At 40.4% G+C, this 25,849-nt stretch overlaps 1 protein-coding gene across 1 annotated transcript in view; it reads left to right on the plus strand.

Moving 5' to 3' along the window:
* col5a1 (procollagen, type V, alpha 1) overlaps positions 1 to 25,849 on the plus strand; it is a 139,941-nt gene that overhangs the window by 53,196 nt on the left and 60,896 nt on the right. Inside the window, 2 exon segments of the mRNA XM_052104139.1 lie at positions 2,312 to 2,525; positions 4,209 to 4,371. Of these exon segments, the coding sequence (XP_051960099.1) occupies positions 2,312 to 2,525; positions 4,209 to 4,371 (377 nt within the window).

Below are 25,849 nucleotides of genomic sequence, written 5' to 3' on the forward strand. Positions count from 1 at the left end.
TCTGTGTGTGGACTGTTTTCCTCATTTTAGAGAGACTGTTTAATTTAACCTTTTTCTCTTTCTCTTTTCTCACATTTTTCTCATTCTCTGTTTCTTTGTAAAGTTCTGTGGCTGAATGTTCATTTTTAAAATTAAGGGTTCTAATTTAGAATGAATCAGGGTTTCACAGTCTGATGTCATAGAAGAATGTATCTAGTAAACTTTTAATTGCGTAGTTCTTTAGAATATGATCTATCAACTGGTGCTTTAAAGAACCCAGAATGCAATACATTTACCTTAAGAAATATTAATGTAACATAAAGATTATTTATTTAATTTTTTATGTCCTAAGAACCATATAGCCAACTTTTTTTTACTGATCCTTAAGTTGTTCCAAACCTGTATGATTTACTTTCTTCTGTGAAACACAAAACGGTCATTTCTTAAGCATATCATAGACCGCTATTTTCCTTATAATAAAAGTGATTGTGCTATCAAGCTTCAAAGTGACAAAAAAGCACCAGAAAAGTATCATTAAATTCAATTTCAGCGCTTCAGCTGAGGAACAAATGATCAGTGAATAAAGACTACTCCATGTGATATTATTGTGACACAAATCTATTTAATGAGCTTTCAAATTTCAGAAGACAAATCACAATGTGCTACGTTCACATTAGTGTTGTCAAAAGTACCAGAACTTTGATACAAAGTCGGTAGTAAAATAAAAAAGATGCAATGATACTAGTGATTCTACAGTACAGTACCGGTAATACCGATCACTGACTTAATTCGGTACCCGCACACTGTCTTACTGACACACGTAATTAAGTCATTATTTGTATTTTTTTACTTGTTAAAATTTTTGAAAAGTTTAAGGAAAAATGTTTGATTAGACACCAATTTGATAATGAAATGAAATTAAGCTTTAAGACACGGAATTCTGGAAAAATAATAATAAAAAAAGGAATAAAAACACAAATAGAAACACTTGAAGGAAACATGCATTTCTTGTAACTTTGTAACTTTAAACAGGCTAAAGGTGTGTGTTCAATAGCACATGATCATATTCAAATTTTTGTTTCTGTGGTATCGAAATTGGTATTGTGAAATGTCAGTGGTTTCCTTTATCACCAGTAAGACTCCTGCACACATGCACTTAGACACTGTAACAGAGTTTCCCAAAGATGTGCCCAGTCCCCAGAACTCTGTCAGATAATCAGACTATTTTCCATTGTGCTGTTATCCTTGTCAAACACTTTATCTGTGTTACCTGACAGTATCTCTCCGCTCACAGATGTGATGCAACACTCTTGTAACACACTCTCTTTTTCTTTCTAGACTTTTAACTGTTCTCTGCTCCCAGAAAAGCTTACAGGAAAAGGGTCATTCTACAGTTGTGTTGTCAGATGCTGTCACTCATTTTCAAATGGCAAAAAGTCAACATTTAATATGGACAATTCCTTTAGAAAACCATATGCAATTATTATTTTTTTTTTTACTTTTTTTTTTATTAAGTTCATGCAATGGAGTTACTACAAACACCAAAAAAAAAAAAAAAAAAAAACACAAAATAGGGCTTTTATGAAGAACACATATGAAGTTCTTCCTGAGGCTGTAGGACATTTCTAAATGCTAATTATTTGTATTAACGGAATAGTGTGAAATGAAACTCACCCTCATGACATCCCAGATGTGTATAACTTTCTTTCTACTACTGAACACAAACAAAGATTTGTAGAAAAATATTTCAGCTCTTTAGGTCGATACAGTGCAAGTGAATGGTGGACAGAACTTTCAAACTCCAAAAATCCCATAAGGGCTGCATAAAAGTAACCTATACGTATCCAGTGGTTTAATCCATGTTGTCAGAAGGGATATGATAGGTATGGGTGAGAAACAGATCTATATTTCAGTCTTTTTTAATATCAATCTCCAATTTTACTTTCACTTTCACATTCTGAAAGTGAAAGTGGAGATTTATAGTAAAAAAAAAAAAACATTTATATTGATCTGTTTCTCACCTGAATTGATTGATTCGCTTCAGAAGACATATATTATACCACTGGAGTAGTATGGATTAGTTTTATGTTGCCTTTATGTGATTTTTGGAGCTTGAAAATTTTGGCCACCATTGACTTGCATTGAATGAACATACAGAGCTGAAATATTCTTCTAAAAATCTTAATTTGTATTCTGCAGAAAAGTTTTAGTTTTAAAAATTTTCAGATTTCTAATTTCTATTTGCATATGAAAATACTATTGCTCTTATATAGTGACCCCCAAACAGTGTAATTTCATACAATAACAAATAACCTGCTCTCTCTTTTTGTAGCATCCATGTTTCCTGAGGACTTCTCCATCCTGGTGACGATGAGGCCTAAGAAAAACAGTCAGTCATTCCTGCTGTCAGTGTATAATGAACAGGGCATTCAGCAGCTCGGTCTGGAGGTGGGACGCTCTCCTGTCTTCCTGTATGAAGACCACCAGGGGAAACCTGGTCCAGAGGACTACCCACTCTTCAGAGGGGTCAACCTGGCTGATGGAAAGTAAGTAAACACAGAGATTAGAGTGTTAGATTTGAACTAGTCTCATGAAGTTACTGCTAGCCCTGTCTAGAAATCTGACTGTGCTCCATATAGCCTTATATTAAACATCAACTATGTTCTGATTGGCTGTGTTTGTTGCTTCATACAGCATTTTGGCTTTCAATAAGAATAGAAATATAGCTTAACACTGGAACCTAGTCAGAACACTGTGTATGGTTCTCACTGTTAGCTTTGATGTACTTCAGATTTAATCTGTTATGCTAGTGCAAAACAACACCTGTACAGGTGAACAGACACAGGTGTGACGCCCTGACACATTAAACATTTATTTATACCCACTCCTATATAACTATACTAACTATATAAACAATGCTACAAAAATATATAGTACAGATGCATATGTTAACAGACAGACAGGTACACAGATAGATAGATAGATAGATAGATAGATAGATAGATAGATAGATAGATAGATAGATAGATAGATAGATAGATAGATAGATAGATAGATAGATAGATAGATAGACAGACTATGGATGGACAGATAGACTATAGATGCATATGTTAACAGACAGACAGGTACACAGATACACAGACAGACAGACAGATAGATAGATAGATAGATAGATAGATAGATAGATAGATAGATAGATAGATAGATAGATAGATAGATAGATAGATAGATAGATGGACAGATTGACTATAGATGCATATGTTAACAGACAGACAGGTACACAGATAGACAGACAGACAGATAGATAGATAGATAGATAGATAGATAGATAGATAGATAGATAGATAGATAGAAAGACTGTAGATGGACAGATAGATAGACAGATAGATAGATAGATAGATAGATAGATAGATAGATAGATAGATAGATAGATAGATAGATAGAAAGACTGTAGATGGACAGATAGATAGATAGATAGATAGATAGATAGATAGATAGATAGATAGATAGATAGATAGATAGATGGACAGATTGACTATAGATGCATATGTTAACAGATAGACAGATAGATAGATAGATAGATAGATAGATAGATAGATAGATAGATAGATAGATAGATAGAAAGACTATAGATGGACAGATAGATAGATAGATAGATAGATAGATAGATAGATAGATAGATAGATAGATAGATAGATAGATAGATAGATAGATAGATAGATTATAGATACATATGTTAACAGACAGACAGGTACACAGATACACTGATACACTGATAGATAGATAGATAGATAGATAGATAGATAGATAGATAGATAGATAGATAGATAGATAGATAGATAGATAGATAGAACAGAAAGTAAGACAGTCAGACAGACACAGATGAGACAGACAGAACAGACAAACAGACAGACAGACAGACCAACAGAAAGTGAGATAGACAGACAGTCAGACAGAAACAAACAGACAGACAGACCAACTGACCAATCGATCGATAGATAGATAGATAGAACAGAACATGAGAGACAGACAGACAGATAGACTATAGATGGACAGATAGATGATGGACAGATGGACGGACGGACGGAAGGACGGACTGACCGACCGACTGACCGACCGACTGACAAACAGATAGATAGCTAGATAGATAGATATATAGAACAGAAAGTGATATAAACAGACAGACAGACAGAGAGACAGACACACTCACTTGTTTCTGTGTGATTCAGGTGGCACCGTGTGGCGATCAGCGTTCACAAGCAGAGCATCACTCTGATTTTGGACTGTAATAAGAAGATCACACGTACGCTATCCAGAAGCCCTCACCCCATCATCGACACTAAAGGGATCGTGGTGTTCGGGACGCGAATCCTGGATGAGGAGGTGTTTGAGGTAAAGAACATTTTCAGATGATCCAGAATATTCGTGTTAACATTGTTAGAACATAATGAGTTCTCAGAAATGTTATTGTTATATATCTATTTTTTATTGCTATCAGATCTATCATTTGATTGCAGTCTTTGGTATCCTGATAAATCTGAACACAGCCTGAGACATAGTTGACACGTGAAATTATTGGGGTCTTGTTCTCAGGAGAGAAATCTTAGAAGCCTGAATTCTCCATTTGCACTTTAGGAGAAATATTTGAGATATTAAAGAGATCTTGTGTGATTTTTCTTTCCTGCGGGTTGTGTGTTTCTTTGGTCTTGTTGGTCGGTGTGCTCGGGGTCTTTGCAGGGGTCTGTGAACGTGTGTCTGTGGTCTTTACTGAGTGTTAAAATGTTTCATGAACTCCCTGTGACTAACTCAAGCAAATCTGAACTCGAGGAAGGCGTGCATGTTTGTTTAGCACCTAGTTGCGTTTATGTTGGGCCAACTGAAAATTGTAGGGTTAACCTATGCCACAAGGATTTATAGACTGTGCTGTGTATATACTGTATTTATGTGTGTAACAGTCAGGTTGACCATAAAGGCTTTAGAATAATTTCATAGCACATTAAAGTGTGATTATGGCTTTATTTGGTCAGTAAAAAAAAGACGCAAAAATGCTATTTATTAGCATACTACTCAGACTATTTCTGCAGTGTGTAGTATGTACACTGTGCATAGCATGCAGGTTTTCTGCATGCATGATGACTTAATACATTTTGCCAAAATGTGCAGTAACATTATTAGTATTAGTAATAGTATTAAACATGTAATGTAATGAGGTCATGTGGCGACAGTGTATCATGCAACAGTTTGAAATGTTTATGATTGCATACTGTGTTCTGTTGCACATATTTATTTTAAGCAGGTAGTATACAGTATATACTGTGCATGCAGTATGCTAGTATTCTATTCTGAACATAGCCAAATGCAAAAAAGAATAGAAAGAGCGATTTGATAAATGAATGCTTCCTTGTGTAATGATGGGTTGGAGCTTGGAACATAACAATAAATATTTCACTTCACATGATTTATGGGACATACACTTTATTCAACAGACATAAAAAAAAGATTTATATAAATAATCAGACAAACCATCAATGAAAGTAAAATTTTTACAGATGTTTTGTTTACCCACATTCATAAAATGTAAACATTTCGTTTGAAATCTATTGTTGTATTTTGGGATTTCAAAGTGTCTTGATGATATTTGAGACTTTAGGAAGACTTGAGGAAATGTTTGTGTTGACCCTGAGGGCTTTGACCGCAGACACACAAAGGGTTCATGGAATGTTGATGTGTCTTTAAGGTTTGGTCTACCTGAATGTTTGAACTGTTTGGAGAACTACCACAGATCATAAACTAAACCACTGCTGCACATATAATTCATTTTAAAGTCTGGCCATGTAATTAAATTCTCTTGAAAGCCTACAAAGCCCTCAGTTGACTTCTAAGCTAGAGTTAGAGAAAAAGAGAGAGAGAGAGAGAGAGATAAAGAGGGAAAGAGAGATATGTATAGGGAGAGAGAAAGAGCGAGAGAGAGAGAGAAGTAAAGAGGGAAAGAGATATATATAGAGAGAGAGAGAGAGAGAGAGAGAGAGAGAGAGAGAGAGAGAGAGAGAGAGAGATCCAGCAGTACTGTAAAGTTGTACTTTAGATAAGCTCCAGATAAATAATCAAGGCAAACACATCCAAACACACCCAAAACAACTGTTTTTGCTTTCACTGATACCCTCTGAGAAGAAAAAGTGAGAAGAAAAGAGAGGTAAAGAAAAAGTCAAAGATCTTCATTTCAAAAGGAGCAGACAGTGTTAAATCATATTTCTCCAAAAAGAAAACAGAAAGAAAACATTTTGGACATAATTAGATACAGTGCCAGTGGAAGTGGCCATTTGCTTGTTTTGGTTTTAATTTAATAAATTTTCAATTTTTTTTCTTCTTTATATATATATATATATATATATATATATATATATATATATATATATATATATATATATATATATATATATATATATTTCCTAGAGGTAATATCAAAAACAAATCCAAAGGGAGTATTTTTCAGTTGACTGTTTACATGCTATGGCCACTGCAGCACGTTTGCCCGCTCCTTTGCTTACCCTCAGAAGTGCTCGGAACATTCCAAACAACTTCACAAGAAGCAGATGAAGGAGAACCCTGACACACTCTTTGCTGACTATAATGAAAGTGTCACGTCCAACCTGTTACTTTACACTGAAAACAGCACTTTATGGCACACAGCATTCTGCCAACACTTCAACTTCATCACCAAGAGAGGCATCTACAAAGGCAGACATATCCTGATATTTGAAGACATTGAAAGGAATAATTAATCAAGATTTTTAACCTTTAACTTATACCAGAATGGCACTGTCATGGTCCAGGGATCAGAGGCTGCTCTCAAAGCATTTTGATGATTTTGTAACAATTAAAAAACTGTTAAAAAATGAATGTTGTTATTTCCTTTGAAAATTATGATTTCATGTGTCCAAAACACATTTTGGAGCCGGTATATACAAATTTGAAAGACCCAAATCTGAAACACCACTCCAAAACCATTTGGATACATATATAACGCTGTCAAGATGCTACATTAAAGAAAGCATTTGGACAAGACAGCATTAGTAATTAAATGCTTAAATACAGCAGCCACAACATCATTCTTGGGAAAATCCAAGATGGCGGCGCGGTAGCACGCAGCGGCCACTCCGGATCCACAATGGTGCTATTTTTGTTAAAAAAGCCCGACTTTTGCAACACATGGACATCGGAGCAACCAGTGTTCGTGTCTACCATCGCCAGACACTACTCAAATATAAGACTCATGCAAAAACCAAGCTGCATGATGACCTGCAGGAGGCGCTACGCGTGCTCGGCTTGCTGCGGAGACCAGGCCTCCAGCCCTCGGCGTCGCCTGATGCCGGTGGCCGGGGAGAGGACGTCGTAAGCGGTGTGCGAGAAAGCGGAAGCGCGGAAAGAGGGCGGGGGTCCATGCTAGGCTAAAAACAAACCCTAGCCGGCCGGCTCTCCCGTCTATCCTGCTCTCAAATGTTTGCTCCCTGGACAATAAACTGGACTATATCCGACTCCAGCAGGCTACGCAGCGTGAGTTTAGAGACTGCTGCGTCTTTGTTTTCACGGAGACGTGGCTCAGCGACAGAGTTCCGGATGCCGCCATTCAGCTAGACGGGCTCGCCTCGTTTCGTGCCGACAGAAATACAGCTCTCTGCGGTAAGACTCGCGGTGGTGGCTTGTGTGTTTACATCAACACGGAATGGTGCAAGAACTCTATGCTAGTCTCTAGTTACTGTTCATCGCTGTTGGAGCTTGTGACTGTTAGATGCAGACCTTTTTATCTACCACGGGAATTCACCACTGTTTGCATAACCGGAGTTTACATTCCCCCAGCGCTAACGCTAAGGAAGCGCTCTGTGAACTGTATGGGGCTATGAGCGAACTGCAGAACGCTCACCCCGACGGACTGTTTATTGTCGCCGGAGATTTCAACCATGCAAATCTCAAGACAGTGCTCCCTAAATTCCATCAGTATGTGGACTTTGCAACGAGAGGGGCGAACGCGCTTGATCTTGTTTACACAAACATCCCAGGCGCGTACCGGGCGGAGCCCCGCCCCCACCTCGGCTACTCAGACCACATCTCTGTTATGTTAATTCCAGCATACAGACCGCTCGTCAGACGCACAAAACCGCTTCAGAAGCAGGTGAAAACCTGGCCAGCAGGAGCCATCTCTGCTCTTCAGGACTGTTTTGAGTGTACTGACTGGCACATGTTCAGGGAGGCTGCAACATATGGCGATTCTACCAACTTGGAGGAATACACAGCATCAGTGACCAGCTACATCAGCAAGTGCATTGATGATGTCACTTTCTCCAAGACCATCACCACACGCTCCAACCAGAAGCCGTGGATGACTGCGGAGGTGTGCACGCTGCTGAGGTCCCGAGACTCCGCCTTCAGAGCAGGCGATAAGGCAGCCCTAAGAACAGCTAGGGCCAAACTGTCACGGGCAATCAGAGAGGCAAAGCGCGCACACGCCCAGAGAATCCACAGTCACTTCCAGGACAGCGGTGACACGCGGCGCATGTGGCAGGGCATCCAGGCCATCACCAACTACAGGACAACATCAGTTGCCTGTGACAAAGATGCCTCCCTTCCAGATGCGCTGAACGACTTCTACGCTCGGTTTGAAGTGCAGAACGACGTGATGGCGAGGAAGTCCACCCCTCCTCCCAACGACCAGGTGCTCTGTCTTACCACGGCAGATGTGAGGAAAACTCTACGTAGAGTCAACCCACGGAAGGCTGCTGGACCAGACAACATTCCTGGCAGAGTGCTCAGAGGATGTGCAGACCAGCTAGCAGATGTTCTTACCGACATCTTCAACATCTCTCTGAGCAGCGCCGTTGTTCCAACGTGCTTCAAGGCCACCACCATCATCCCCATGCCAAAGAAGTCTTCAGTGTCCTGCCTCAACGACTACCGTCCCGTCGCACTTACACCCATCATCATGAAGTGCTTCGAGAGGTTCGTCATGAGGCAGATTAAGACCCAGCTGCCCCCTCACTAGACCCACTGCAGTTTGCGTATCGTTCAAACCGTTCAACGGACGATGCCATCACCACAACCCTCCATCTGGCCCTCACCCACCTAGACAATAAGGACTCATACGTTCGAATGCTGTTCATAGATTTCAGCTCAGCATTCAACACAATCATTCCCCAGCACCTGATTGGAAAGCTGAACCTGCTGGGCCTGGACACCTCCCTCTGCAACTGGATCCTGGACTTCCTGACTGGGAGACCTCAGTCAGTCCGGATCGGGAACAGCATCTCCACCACCACCACACTGAGCACTGGGGCCCCCCAGGGCTGTGTGCTCAGTCCACTGCTGTTCACTCTGCTGACTCACGACTGTGCAGCAATGCACAGCTCGAATCACATCATCAAGTTCGCCGATGACACGACCGTGGTGGGTCTCATCAGCAAGAACAACGAGTCAGCATACAGAGAGGAGGTGCAGCGGCTGACGAACTGGTGTAGAGCCAACAACCTGTCCCTGAATGTCGACAAAACAAAAGAGATGGTTGTTGACTTTAGGAGAGCACAAGGTGAACACACTCCGCTGAACATCGACGGCTCCTCTGTGGAGATCGTCAAGAGCACCAAATTTCTTGGTGTTCACCTGGCGGAGAACCTCACCTGGTCCCTCAACACCAGCTCTATCACCAAGAAAGCCCAGCAGCGTCTCTACTTTCTTCGAAGGCTGAGGAAAGCACATCTCCCAACCCCCATCCTCACTACATTCTATAGAGGGACTATTGAGAGCATCCTGAGCAGCTGCATCACTGCCTGGTTTGGGACTTGCACCGTTTCGGACCGCAAAGCCCTGCAGAGGATAGTGAGGACAGCTGAGAAGATCATTGGGGTCTCTCTTCCCTCCATCAAAGACATTTTCAAAAAACACTGTATCCGCAAAGCAACCAGCATTGTGGACGACCCCACACACCCCTCACACAAACTCTTTACCCTCCTCCCGTCTGGCAAGAGGTACCGAAGCATTCGGGCCCTCACGGCCAGACTGTGTAACAGCTTCTTCCCCCAAGCCATCAGGCTTCTCAATACTCAGAGACTGGTTTGACACACACGTGTCCTGAGTTGCACTTTAATAACTGTCACTTTATAACTGTCTGCTACCTCAATAACTGCTATGTGCATAGAACACTATCTCATAGTATGTTATGTTTACATCTTTAGAAACTGTCATCTTTTTGCACTACTGAGTACTGGTCGGCGCTGCACTGTCTATTGTCCTGTTCATTGTCAGTAATTTGTTGTACTGTCCTGTACTTTTTGCACATGTTTGCACGTGCACTTTATATAGATATATATATATAGGTTTTTTTTATATAGGTATTTTATTTCGTTGTGTAGTCTCATGTGGTCCTATGTTGGTCCTTTGTTGTTTTTATGTAGCACCATGGTCCTGGAGGAACGTTGTCTCGTTTTGCTGTGTACTGTACTAACTGTATATGGTTGAAACGACAATAAAAACCACTTGACTTGACTTGACTTGACATTCAAGCTCTAGACAAATGATTTAATTTGGTTTTATGGTCTGGTATCTACCCTGAGATCTGGTCTGAAGGACTGATCTCTCCTTTATACAAAAAAGGAGATACATTTGGTATTAGTGTGGGCAGTGCCCTAGGGAAGTTATTCTGTAGTATAATACATATTCATATATTCACATTCCTTACAAAACACAAAATCACCTAAATAAATCACAAATTGGCTTTTTACCAAAACAACGCACATCAGATTACATCTACTCTCTCATACCCTAATGAGTCTATGTCCGACTCTATTCAACATCTACAGTCAGGTCCATAAATATTGGGACATCGACACAATTCTAATCTTTTTGGCTCTATACACCGTTATAGTTGACAGCAACAGATTCCAAATGCAAATAGCACACTTGAAATGAACTCTGGACCTTTTATCTGCTTCTTGTAAATGGGATAATGAGGGAATAACACACACCTGGCCATGGAACAGCTGAGCAGCCAATTGTCCCATTACTTTTGGTCCCTTAAAAAGTGGGAGGCACATATACAGGTCCTTCTCAAAAAATTAGCATATTGTGATAAAGTTCATTATTTTCCATAATGTAATGATAAAAATTAAACTTTCATATATTTTAGATTCATTGCACACCAACTGAAATATTTCAGGTCTTTTATTGTTTTAATACTGATGATTTTGGCATACAGCTCATGAAAACCCAAAATTCCTATCTCAAAAAATTAGCATATTTCATCCAACCAATAAAAGAAGTGTTTTTAATACAAAAAAGTCAACCTTCAAATAATTATGTTCAGTTATGCACTCAATACTTGGTCGGGAATCCTTTTGCAGAAATGACTGCTTCAATGCGGCGTGGCATGGAGGCAATCAGCCTGTGGCACTGCTGAGGTGTTATGGAGGCCCAGGATGCTTCGATAGCGGCCTTAAGCTCATCCAGAGTGTTGGGTCTTGCGTCTCTCAACTTTCTCTTCACAATATCCCACAGATTCTCTATGGGGTTCAGGCCAGGAGAGTTGGCAGGCCAATTGAGCACAGTAATACCATGGTCAGTGAACCATTTACCAGTGGTTTGGCACTGTGAGCAGGTGCCAGGTCGTGCTGAAAAATGAAATCTTCATCTCCATAAAGCTTTTCAGCAGATGGAAGCATGAAGTGCTCCAAAATCTCCTGATAGCTAGCTGCATTGACCCTGCCCTTGATAAAACACAGTGGACCAACACCAGCAGCTGACATGGCACCCCAGACCATCACTGACTGTGGGTACTTGACACTGGACTTCAGGCATTTTGGCATTTCCTTCTCTCCAGTCTTCCTCCATACTCTGGCACCATGATTTCTGGCACATGCAAAATTTGCTTTCATCCGAAAAAAGTACTTTGGACCACTGAGCAACAGTCCAGTGCTGCTTCTCTGTAGCCCAGGTCAGGCGCTTCTGCCGCTGTTTCTGGTGCCTGTGCACAGTGGCTCTGGATGTTTCTACTCCAGACTCAGTCCACTGCTTCCGCGAGGTCCCCCAAGGTCTGGAATCGGTCCTTCTCCACAATCTTCCTCAGGGTCCGGTCACCTCTTCTCGTTGTGCAGCGTTTTTGCCACACTTTTTCCTTCCCACAGACTTCCCACTGAGGTGCCTTGATACAGCACTCTGGGAAGAGCCTATTTGTTCAGAAATTTCTTTCTGTGTCTTACCCTCTTGCTTGAGGGTGTCAATGATGGCCTTCTGGACAGCAGTCAGGTCGGCAGTCTTACCCATGATTGCGGTTTTGAGTAATGAAACAGGCTGGGAGTTTTTAAAAGCCTCAGGAATCTTTTGCAGGTGTTTAGAGTTAATTAGTTGATTCAGATGATTAGGTTAATAGCTTGTTTAGAGACCCTTTTCATGATATGCTAATTTTTTGAGATAGGAATTTTGGGTTTTCATGAGCTGTATGCCAAAATCATCAGTATTAAAACAATAAAAGACCTGAAATATTTCAGTTGGTGTGCAATGAATCTAAAATATATGAAAGTTTAATTTTTATCATTACATTATGGAAAATAATGAACTTTATCACAATATGCAAATTTTTTGAGAAGGACCTGTACAAACTGTTGTAATTCCTACACCGTTCACCTGATTTTGATGTAAATACCCTCAAATTAAAGCTGAAAGTCTGCAGTTAAAGCACATCTTGTTTCATTTCATTTCAAATCCATTGTGGTGATGTATAGAGCCAAAAAGATTAGAATTGTGTCGATGTCCCAATATTTATGGACCTGACTGTATATACTGTAAATGATCTTGCAGAAGCTCTGGAGCAGTCCATCATCCCTGGCCTTACTCTACATGACACTGAAGTGAACTGTCTGCTGTATGCAGATACTCTTCTTCTGCTGTCACCTACAGTGCCTCACCCTGCTGGAACAATATTGTCATGACTGGGCTATCTCAGTCAACTTGGGAGTCATGTTGTTCCAGAAAACTGTGAAACTGATCCCAGTTCACTTACAGAGGAGAAGTCCTACAACACAGCTTCACCTACAGATATCTCTGCATTGAAATAAGTGCATCTGGAGGATTTAACCTGGCTGTAAACACATTGGGTGAAAAGGCTCGGAAGGCATTTTCGGCCAAGTACCATGACTAATTTCAAAATGATATAATTCTATAATAAAACCAATACTACTATATAGATGGGAAATATGGGGACCCATGACAAATTTTCACCATTGGGATAAAACCTTAATAGAAATAATGCAGCTAGAATTTACAAAAAGCATTTTAGTTGTACGTAGAAGCGCCTCAAATAGTGCCTGTTGGGCTGATTTAGGTCTATTGAAATTCAGAAAAGAGTCTTACAATTCTGGCATCACCTCAAGCAGTCGGATCCAGAATATATTAAATATAAAGCCCTCCTTGCCAATGAAACCCCTGCTATATCACACCCTCAGAATATTCTCGCTCTGAAACTTAGCAAATTTGATATCCACTCCAATTACAAATTTAAACTTATTGTTAAAGAAATTGACAAAAACCTTCAACATGATCACGATAAAACTGAATTTGAACTCCACATCAAACTTCAATGCTTTTCAGCCCTAAACAGAACTACCAAATTTGCAAATTACTTCAATCAATTAAACAATTTAAAGAAAGAACGATTCTGTCTAAATATAGGCTAAGTGACCATGATCTGGAGACATCACAGGTCCTGTTATCAAGAGAGCAGAGGATATGCAGACAGTGTGATACAAACCAAATAGAAGATGAGATCACTTCTTTTGGATAGGAGTAGGTTTATGGTTGCTGCGGGACTCCAAATAAACACAACAAACAGTGTATGAATGTGGCATCAAACTGTTCCAAGACTTCAGGATTTTGCTGGTTATTTGGAGGGGTGTAACTGTAGTGGCCGTGCCTTGTAGTGGACATGTCTTGTAGTAGTCTTTCAGTATGCAGACAGACCCCTCTTGAACTGTCCGCTTCTAAGATGAGGGTTCTCTTTCAAGTCAACAACAGTCATGGCGGAGCAACAGTTTGAAGAGAATTTTGCTGAGCAAGTACGTTAAGGTCAATATATTTATAGGAACTTACCTAAATAATGACACATCCAGTTTAATTGCACAGACATCTGAAGGGTACTCTATCACCCCCTTGAGTACTGAGGTTTGTTCCCGCCATGGTAAAGCAAGAACGCACGTTACACGTGTTCAACTGGACGGCGCTTTGCTATGCTATTACATCTGCCTTCATGTACTCGCGTAGAGTATGTTTTGGCCTTAAGAGATTTTAACACAAAGCAGGTCTGCTCAGGCATGTGGTTTAAATGATGACTTTATTTAGGTTGAAGTGCTTACATTGAACTCCATTTCCTCTGTTTATTATATACTGTATGTATACGGATGTTCTGTGTATAAGTTTAATTAGTGGTGTTTGCAAAAGCAAGCATATTACTATAGGGTTGTTATTACTAGAATCTGTTGACCTCAGCACCCTTTGTTGCATTGTATGCCACTTTGTGTGTTATTTTTCCAAAATTGGAGTGTTTATAACTCTAGAAGTATTATAGATGTCTTAATAGGGGCCCTGGGTAGCTCAGCGAGTATTGATGCTGACTATCACCACTGGAGTCGTGAGTTTGAATCCAGGGTGTGCTGAGTGACTCCAGCCAGGACTCCTAAGCAACCAAATTGGCCCAGTTGCTAGACAGGGTAGAGTCACAGGGAGGTAACCTCCTCGTGGTCGCGATTAGTGGTTCTTGCTCTCATTGGGGCGTATGGTAATTTGTGCATGGATCATGGAGAGTAGCATGAGCCTCCACATGCTGTTAGTCTCCGAATTGTCATGCACAACGAGTCACATGATAAGATGAGCGGATTGACTTTCTCAGAAGCGGAGGCAACTGAGACTTGTCCTCCGCCACCCGGATTGAGGTGTGTTACTGCGCCACCACAAGGAACTAGAAGTAGTGGGAATTGAGCATGCCAAATTAGGGAGATAAGGGGATAAAAATAAAACAAAAAAGATATCTTAATATCCTTTTATGGCCCTAGATGGTTAAATCACAGAGGAACAGGGCTCTTAATGTGACGCCATCTATAAATTATTCAATTTGACTCATTTTCAATTGTCAAACGCCAAATATGTTTTTTTTATTTTATTTTGGACTCCACTGTTGGCAATGAAGTCAGCTGATTTTAGTCATAGACCTACCCATCTCTGTGTAAAAATAAAATACTGATGCTGCCACCTTTCTAAAGTTATTTTTTTACCTGTAGTTTTGCTCCATAATCAGAGCCGAAAATTGTCATTTTGACCCCTCTCTACAAAATAATGGATTACTCAGTAAATGTTCATCCAGTGCATTTTATATTTTGGCTTTCATCACCAATTATATATTTCTTTCACCAGTTTAAAAAATATAATTTTGGATATCTCTATCTTCTAACACTAAGTATGACATTTTTGGCATGTAACCGGTTCCATACTATTTGTGCTACAGACATGAATAATACTCAAATTATGCAGATAGAGAGAGAGTCGACGGTGATGTTTTTGTGGAAAGTTCTGGTCAGAATGAGGACTTCAAGGTTCATGTCTCATGACATCATTGGGGGGTTTCCATAGAGCCCACACAGGTCAGCACAAGTCTGTGGTGGGAGAATCTCTCCCCCTGATTGGAAAAAGTCAGACGTGCGGTTAAAATCAGCCCTTTAAGGTGATGACATAGCTGTCAGGTATTCACACATCACTCGTTGTATTCCCTTGCTTCATCACTCTCTCCATCTCACTCACCTGATTGACTGAGAGTAGAACATGAGAGAGGGAGAGAAAATTGCAGAGAGACATTTATGTCTCTGGAGAACTTAAACTTAAACTTAAATTTTTTTATATATTGCTGTGGAATATTGTCAAGTATACAAACTATATGACATATACAGAAAACAATCTGTCCAGAATATTCAGTGGGAAATAAGGGAGGGCGGGACTTGATTTTAAGCATCAGGATTTGATTGGGTGAGACATTTGAGGCTGTGATATTATTGGTTAATAATAATTTTTCCCACCCACTCACCTTTGGTTATGTCAGCAGATAACAAAACAAATTTCTGTGCATGGTCCATTTTGAATTCATGTTGCTTTTAAGGATTATCTGCAAGAGTTTTTTCTGGACAATGTGGATTATTTCTAGGGGTTTAGCTTATTAATGTACTATATTCTTTTAAGCTTTGCTTTAAATGATAAATGAGCGCACAGTAAATATGTGCCAAGCACAAGCTCATAATCAGTAATACAATTCAAACACACAGCTCTCTCCGGCATGGTGGATAGGTGATATGTGAAAGAAAATTCGGATGAATAAACTATCCCAGCACAAATGAGGGAGAAACGTAAAGAAACAGTTCAAAAACGTTTTGTTTCAGGAGTTACCCAGCTTTCCAAATTAAACTCTGAAAGGGTTCCAAGCGAAACGCCAGTCTAAATAATCCAGTTTTCAATCTAAATAATTCAGTCTGAATAACCCCTATTTTAATGCTGTTGAAATGAAATAGAGATGTGAAATTAGAAGTGAGTGATGGAAGAAATGGAGAAATGAAGGAGAAAGGGGCTGATGGATGGATAGAGAGGGAGGGAGGAGTGAGAGAACAAGAGAGGAGGAGTTTGTTGCCGACAGGAAAGTGCACTGGTAGACATGGCAGTTGCTTTGGGCAGAGATCTTAAAGGTCTCCAGACACCGCCGCTGTGTGTGTGTGTGTGTGTGTGTGTGTGTGTGTGCACGTCAGTGGATGGCTTGGTTTCAGTGGTTTGGTTTTCCACTCTTGAGAATGCCCAGACACCGCCTGTATGTATGTGTGTGTGTGTTTGTATCTGTGTGTGGCATATTTGGTCTTGAGTATAGCCAGATATTTAGGTTTTTCATGTGTTTGTGTCATGCTTTCATGGTTTCACGAAACTTCTTTTGGCAATCTCTCCTACGGCGAAAGTCCATGTTCTAATGTGGATCACATGTGTTCTGATTTTTGTGTCTCGAGCTGATGAGGTCATAAGCAGCTGTATTGATGTCATTGTAAAACAAACCTAATAAGTACAAGACCTCAAGCCCTGAAACTCTAATTAGGCTGGATAGCGTGTGTGTACCAGGGTTTCCGTTTGACCGTTAAAATGTCACAATGTCTGTCCCATGAAAATATGAACACAAAGCACCAGCAGCCCCTTTAGTTGATGCCACAAGTGTACAGCGTGATGCCATCCCAACGATGACAGTGCTTCGCTGCCATAGAGTTTTAAACATTCCCGACAGCTTGTGAAGTCCTAATCCACGACTACAGCGGGTTGTATTCCGCACACTGGCAAAAGCATCCTGCGTTATTCCCATCCCATGTGCCCGCAGTGAGAAGCTACTCACTTTAGAATCACATTAAAACAGTCTTGTGTTGCCGTCTTCTGGAGGAAAAGTACAACGCCATCTCAAGCGGAAGAGAAACGCTGCACACATTTGACTTTACGTCGGCAGCTGTGTAAAATTGAAAGAAAATAGTCATCAAAATAATGAGAAAGAAATTAGCCAAGGTGAGAAATTATATGACATAATAAGGGAAACGATTTTTTTAATTGTAATATTTCTCTTTGAACGAAAAGATATGTGGCAAATGGTAGTTTAGCTTTTTGCTTTGCCCTCTGATTTTGTTTTGAATGTTTTCTGAATTCCACAAATCAAAGCAACTATAATGAATACATGTTTATTGTCCATTTGACTTGATTGTGTCATTGGTATATCGCATATCATGCATAGTCCGTCGCGTTACAGCGCATAATAAACACGGAAATTAGATTTTTTCCAATTTGTCCGGTAAACTTTTAGAATTCCTAGACACGTTGGCCGGCACCAAAATTTCTTAGAGGAAGCTCTGGTGTGTACGTGTGCAAGTTTATGTATGTGTGCATGAATATCAAGAATTCTGTCAAGACCATGTCCATTAAAACCATTAAGACTTGTGTACCGTGGAATTATTTACAGGACAATTAAACACGTCAACCCTAACACAAATTTACACAATATCACACCTATGTTGCACAATATTAAATACTTGTTCATGAAGCTGTTGTATAAAATATATTCCTTAAATGCGCAAAAAAGTCTCACTCTCATTACCGTAATTTGAAAAAATAAAAATCTAAAGAAACATAAAAAATTACATTTTGCATATAGAAGATGACACCTACTGTATTATTATGGCCATTAAGGTTTTTTATTTTGTGACATTAAATTTATGACAGTTTTGCACATTTTACACTCCAATTGTCATTACCGAAATGCAAAAAAGAAAAAAAGATGGTTATTATAATATTGTCATACAATGTGAATCAAATGCTACTTTATTGAAAATGTAAAGTATTTACACAATATTCATTGAAAACAATGGGAATAGTAAAACGAGTTTGGGCGCGTTACGGTAATGGGAATTGGAGGGTAAAATATGCCCTGAAAATAATGTTACAATGCAAAAAATATTATTATTATTATTATTATTTAAATATGATTTTGTAAAGGAGTTCAATGGAAAGGAGGAGGCAAGGACCGGCTTGACGATATAAATATTAGTTTTAATGAGAAACTCAAACAAAAGACACAAACACACATGACGGACATGCCCGTAAACGATCTCTCTCTCCCGCACCATCTTCCGCAGTGGCTTGATTAGCCTGATAAGGGACCGAGTGTGTAGAAATACCACCCGGCCCCACCCTCTGCCCTGCCACATTCCTCCCTCGTTGTCTTAAGCTGGGGACGTACACCCCCCCCCCCTTTCCCTGGGGAGGGGCGTGCCTTCCGCCCGTCTGCCGGCCGCTCATCTCCGTCTACCTGGATGAGGGAGGGGACAAGGGGAGGAAAACAGAAATAATTAAAATAGGGGGGTACTTCCTGTAACAGTGTAGTACCCCCCAAAAAACACTGTAAAATTTAAAAGAGAGGGAAAAGGCCAACACGGAGCGGCAGTGAGAGAGAGAGAGATGAAAAAAAAAAACGGACTCGCCGGTTCTCTAATACACCGTCGCATGGTCCTCGATCACTCCTCCACCCTCTCAGGCGGACGACAGCCGCTCCTCCCCAGGCAGACCAGAATCAGACCCACGACCCCCGGCAGACAGAACGCACATCTGCATTCCCGGCGACTCGTGGGGACATTCCTCTGCCCCTGGCAGCGGCCCTACCGCTCCAGGCGGTCGGGGAGTCACTTCCCTCCTCCCCTCGCAGACGGCGGTCTTCTTTTGACCCCTCCACATTTCTGGGGGATGGCAGGGCTCTCCTCCGCCCCTGGCAGCAGCTCCATCGCTCGAGGCAGTCGGAAAGTCCAGTCCCCACTCGCAGATGGCGGCCGTTCACCGCGTCCGGGCGGTCGGGCTGCTCCATCCCCGGTGGATGGCAGCGGCGCTCCCCAGGGTGGACGGCAGTGTCGAGGACTCCGCAATGGGCATCCCTCCACCTTCCCGGGTTTCGGCACCAGTGTAAAGGAGTTCAATGGAAAAGAGGAGGCAAGGACCGGCTTGACGATATAAATATTAGTTTTAATGAGAAACTCAAACACACAAACACACATGACAGACATGTCCGTAAACGATCTCTCTCTCCCGCACCATCTTCCGCAGTCAGCCTTTATCCCTCTCGGAGGCTTGATTAGCCTGATAAGGGACCGAGTGTGTAGAATCACCACACGGCTCCGCCCTCTGCCCTGCCACAGATTTCTTGACTGGTTTTGTGAGAATCACCTAAATAATTATAACAATTTATTATTTAAATTGTTAAGTATTTATACATCATGGTTGTATTTGTACTCCCTATAATTCATCATTGCATTACAATATGTTTTCTTTTACTGTAATACATTACTGTATTATATTAATGACAATCTATTAAAAATCCCCATCAAGAATATAGATATATAAAAATAAATCTATGTTTAAATACGACGTCCACATGCATTGCTGTGAGAATTATTAAGAATGGCTTTTTTTCTTTATGCAAAAAAAAAAAAAAATTCATTTTGTTTTTGTGATGAAATATGACGCAGGCATGTTTTCGAAAGATTCACCTGTGTGTGGTATGTGCTTGTGTTTGTGTATGAGCACATTGTGCGTGTCTGGAAATTAAATGTCAGGAGAGGACAAGAGATAAAGAAGAAAAAAAGCAAGTGTTGTTGAGCATTGGAGGGAATGTGTTGTACTCTGGGCACACTACCAGAAGAGTTTGGGATCGGAGCTTCATTTTTACAAATTCACTTCAGCGCCATTATATGGACTCCTGTGGTGACAAAAGGAACTGCAACTGTGTGAAACCAATTTTTGGTAAAGTCATTTTGTTTTGAAACTTTTTGCTGTCCCTGTGTGTGCAAGTTTGTGTGTGTGCAATGTTTTTGCCCCGTATTTCGCCACAGGCAGCTGCTGGAACAGTTAGCTTGAGCTCCAGAGAGAGTCGTGTTATTTCAAAGTTGCTGACAATGCAATGTTTTTTATTCTCTCTCTCGCTCTCTTTCTCTCTCTCGCTCTCTCTGTCCCACATTAATGTGGTGAAGTCCTCTCAGACATCCACATAAATCCCAGAATAGATCAGTTGTCTTTGTACACTTTTCTCTTCTTGCGCTATGCAAACAGAATATTGTATTTTCAAATTTGGTCTAATTTTGTCTAATAAGAAAGTATGAGGGTTTGTTTTATAGTCCTGACCTGACCTGAGCTTGCCAGACTGAAAATGTTAATATTTGCAAATGCCAAAAATGTCCAGTTCAGTTTGCGCAAGTATTAGCTTATGAGTAACAGATGCTGGCATACAGTCTATATGATTATTTAACATTTTCAGCTATAATTCTGTGTATTATTGCTCAATAATTAATTGTTTGTGACAGACCCTTTACCATCCTGTTAGCATTTCATCCACAAAATACTAAGCTAATGGCTAAAACAAAACAAGCAGTATTTGATTGCTAACAATTGTTCATTAAATGTGTGTTTGTCATTGTTATTAATTGTTTATTTAGACAATTTTTAACTAGTATAAGTGACTAGTTGAGATTCTTAACCTTTAAATAATTATTTAATTAGAAAGTCCACCATTCACAAAGCTATACAAACCTCCAACCCTTTTCAGGATGGTTTATTAAATATTTTGGCTGGTTTAATTATGCCTTCAGTTATTAATATGAGTTTATGCATTTTACAATATTTAAACCCATTCAGCTGAATTTGATGTAAAATGCCTTAAAAGCCTGTATAAGCGTGTAAAATGCTAAAAAGTCTGCAAATGGGACCTGTGTCTAGACTGGTAATAAGATCCTTCATTAGTTGCACTTTTATTAGCAGGTTTTGATATTGACATTTACTGCAGTACGAGTAGTACTCGTGTATTGTGGAATGTTATGGATTTAGAAAAATGTCTTCTGAAGAATAATGGACTAGAAAATGTTGCCAAAAATTTTGGGGTTGGGATAAGGTTAGTTCTGTACTTCTGTAGTAATTATAATTTGCTTGTAAATAAATTATAAAGTATTCTATGTCTTTGTTTTACCTGGTAAAAACAGATAGTGGATCTACAGTCATTTTGTCTGTGGATTAAGCAGAGTCTGGATTTTGGATTTAAATCCAAACACATGTTTATACTGGCAGACAATCCAAAGCAACCGCCAACTAGAAATGACTACAGTCATTGTTCCTACAGTAAAAACCATCGTGAAATGTCTGTTATAATTAACATGGACAGCTCCGTTTGCCACAACCAAAAAGAAAATTAAATCAAATAACTCAAGAAACAGTGAATTGAAGCTCCTTGTACAGTTTGCAAAAAATTCCTTATGCAATTTTATGGATCTACTACGGATATACTACAGTAACAGAGTGCAACAGTCTGACTTCGGAAGTAAATATACCACACCAAATATACCATTTTATACTTATAATCCGCAACTTTAAATCAATGGTATTATATTTTTCTTGCGTTTAAATGACGTAATTCCCAATGCTTCATGGGACTGTAGTTCATTTCCCCACGAAAGATGTTAAGTTCACGGTCACCTTTGTCATTTTATCAGATTTTCACATGATTTGTTTGCTTCAAATCAGATTCCTTGTAATCTCTAATGCTACGTTCACACCGGACGCGTCAAATTTGCGCCTACCGCGTGTAGTTATATGCTTGACCACTTTGAATCCATTCGCGCGTCAAGAGCGTAAAAACAAAAGTTTGAAGCGAAATTTACGCACGAGACGCGCGTCGGAGGCGAAATCCGATGAAACTCCGGAGGCAAAACCCGTTGACGGCCATCTTTTTACAAGATGGTTGATGTTGATCGAGCATTCGTGGAGAGAGTCATCGCTCTGTATTTGCTCTGGAGAGCAGAACAGCGGCGTATGGGTCGTCGTCGCCGTACTTGGGTCCACCAGCGAGTGGCGCGGGACATGCTGGAGAGGAGCCACTGCCAGGTCTGGGTCGGGTTGCGGCCAACAACTCCTCCAGAGAGGCAGTCCGGGTGAGGGATGTCTTCATTGCACACTTCTCGGCGGAGGGAGCAGTACCATGGCAGCCGACGGAGTAGCGTTTGAAGTCCTCCTCATGACTTCCCCACAACGGCTCTTTTAAGAGCCACCCACAAACCTATAAAGAGCTAAACTATCTAAAAATAGTCCATTATTATTATATTTTGTATTTTTTTTCCCAGGTTGTCAGCCCCAGTTCCAGGTTTTTTCCTTATTCAACACTGTCCAGACACTAATGTTGGTTGTCTTTACATTACAATAATAATGAAAGATTCCGAGCGGGAGTTTACGTCACTTTACCTCCTGAGTGACAGCAGGCAGCTAGGCTCCTGATTGGTTAACGCGGCGCGAATTGACGCCAAAGTTCAGATTTTTCAACTCGGCGGCAGACGCGAATTCGCGTCAAACGCGTGAATGCACAAAATGCACCATTCGCGCGTAACGCGCCAGACGCTCAATTCAAGCCATCCGCGCGAACTTGACGCGCGAATGAGGCGTATTCGCGTCTACCGCGCTGCGCTCTATGCCTCATTCGCGGCGCAGGAATTTTTTACGCACGTAACGCGTCTTTGCATTGACTTAACATTGAAATCACTCGCGCCTGACGCGCTATTCGCGTCCGGTGTGAACGCAGCATAAGGAAAAACTAAATGGGAAAAATACTTCTATCAGGAAGACTCGCAGACTTGAGTGAAATTTAAGATGACATTTATTTGATGAATATAAAACAGAAAAGTAATGTCTCTCTTTGGCGTAGGCCCCGTCTGGCGGTCCGAAGAAGTTGTACTCAGATCTGTCATATCTTGCCGGAGATAGGAGGCAGGGGCGAGGAGCCTACCCCCGTGCAGGAAGGGACTCAACTGGTGGTGGTGGGGTGGTGGAGGTTGCTGTGTTAGCACACTGAAACGCAATGTGATAGATTGTTAGCAGACTTATAAAGCAATGGCTTACATGTGATTGGCTAGGAATTATCCACTAATGGTCCGATGATGTACAGCTGCTTGTCTTCCCGCTAGAACTACGCTATACACTTTTCTTGTCAAAACATTAACAGTTATGTGTGCAACATTGGCGCACAGTGGATAAGCTAGTAAGTACATGGAATCAGGGAAAATGCACTTAAAAAAGGGTTTTTGATGCTTGTTCAATTTACCTAATCCATTTGATTTGGGACTATATTTTTTCTGGTGATAACGTAGCATTGATAAAGCTGTGCAGCGGATATCTTTATAGGGGCAGTGGTGGCTCAGCGGTTGAGGCTCTGGGTTACTGACCAGAGGGGGTTCAAGCCCCAGCACTGCCAAGAAGCCACTGTTGGGCCCTTGAGCAAGGCCCTTGAGTGTAATGGCAGACAATCTATTTGTGTTAATCAGCGTCTGCCTAAACGGTTTATGACATTACCCCCAACTGTTGTCGGCTGTCAGCTTATTAAGCATAATAGGTGTAAGAACGTGCATATAAACATGCTCAATGTGTCAAAATTTTAGTTGTTGTTGCAGGAAATTGCAGGTAATGTTAAAAACAAATTTAATAATTTAAAAGTGCACTTTAAAAAAAGTTTAACTCCGATTAATTTTGTAATATATGTAGGAAATCATGAGCACTCACATTAAAATGAAGACTGCAGTCATATTAGTAACCTTATAAAAGCTGTTTTATTCTACATGGAGAGGGTCTCCTCATGGGGGCGGCCATGTTAGAATCACATGACCAGCAGAAAACTACTCGCTTAATCTCAGTAACCGTCCTGTTATTTGACCCTTTCACTCATTGATTAAAGTAATCATGGCTGACTGTGAATACTACATTTCTGCAATGACATCTGAAAGTGAAAACTATTGATTTTAAATGATGCAGCATCCAAGCCACTAGGTGTCAGTGTAAGTGAAAGATAACACAAAAACAAAATGTACTGAGTGCACCTCTAAAAAATAAACATGTTGACCACTTTGTGTCCTAATACAATTTAAGTTGTGCTGGTTTTTTTTGTTCACTAGCACCAGTGCTAACACCCTAGAAAAATAACAAAATAAAATAAGCGCACAGCTCTGCTGTTATGTCATTTGTCCTTTAGAACTTTGTGTTCTGCTTTTTGAGGCCACTATACTGTCTCTCTTTCTTTCTGTGGTCTCATTGCTCTGAGCTCTTGAATTTTCTGTGGGTCGAGCTCTGTAACTCTGTTTTTATTTATGATGCAGATTCTGTCTGGTTTGGTCTCACAAGACAAATCTCCACACAGCCTGGAGAGCCTTCTGCACTGCTCTCTCTCTCTCTCTCTCTCTCTCTCTCTCTCTCTCTTTCTCTGCCTTGTTTTCCCATGATGATTTAAGTGGCCTCCAATAGATAATGTGTGTGTGTGTGTGTGTGTGTGTGTGTGTGTGTATGTGTGTGCTAGTCTCTTCATGTTTGACTCCAAAACTCATGTCAGTTCCAGACATTCATCTTCCTCTCGGAGTTCACACTCCCTTCACCCACATTTTCTCCGCTTGCTTGTACAAGTATGTTCAGATCACTGTGGAATTTATTTTTTTTTATTTGTGCATGTATAACAAGGGAACACAAAACATTATCAAGGGGTAAGAACTCCATTGCAGGAATTTGTTATTGCTCAGAGGTTGCATTTTCATAGCTCAGGAGACTTAAAGAGTCCTTGGTTGTGTCTCATTTAAGTACCTACAGTTCTCTGTCTCAGATGTTTCTCCTAAAATGCCTTTGGAATAATATAAATAGTTGACACTCATTATAACATAGATGAGATCATTTAGTATTGGAAGAATTTGATGAGAAATGATTGAGTTCACATTGAAATTTGAACACAGATGTTGGTAATTTGGAGGCACTTGTGAGATTATTGGAGTCTTTTTCTCAGGAGAAACATTTGAGAACCAAGATAGTTCATTTTCTTCAAACATCTCCCATTTGCTCCATGTTCAATCTCATTGCTGTCCTAAATATGCAACTGAGAAGGACATCTTCTTTGTAATGGAACTGCAAGTCTTCAGACATGAAGGATTATGTGTGTGTGTGGGGGGGGCGAGAGAGAGAAATTCTCTTCAATTATTGTAATAATAGATAAGTAGATTATTGTTTTGCAGCGAAGCACATATCACAAAATCAAGAGGAAACAAAATAGCCATTTCAAATTGTAAGTGTACAGGTTCTGTTCCATATGCCCTAATCCGATTGGACAGTTTTGGCATCTACTTCTGAGTTTCTGAGTCAACTCTTTCTCTCCTCCCAGACTTTGACCCACTTTCACAGTGTGCATGTGTGTGTGTGTGTGTGTGTGTGTATCCTGTCCTTTTACAAC

This window comes from Xyrauchen texanus, chromosome 34, assembly GCF_025860055.1.
Source record: "Xyrauchen texanus isolate HMW12.3.18 chromosome 34, RBS_HiC_50CHRs, whole genome shotgun sequence".
Taxonomy (NCBI): domain Eukaryota; kingdom Metazoa; phylum Chordata; class Actinopteri; order Cypriniformes; family Catostomidae; genus Xyrauchen; species Xyrauchen texanus.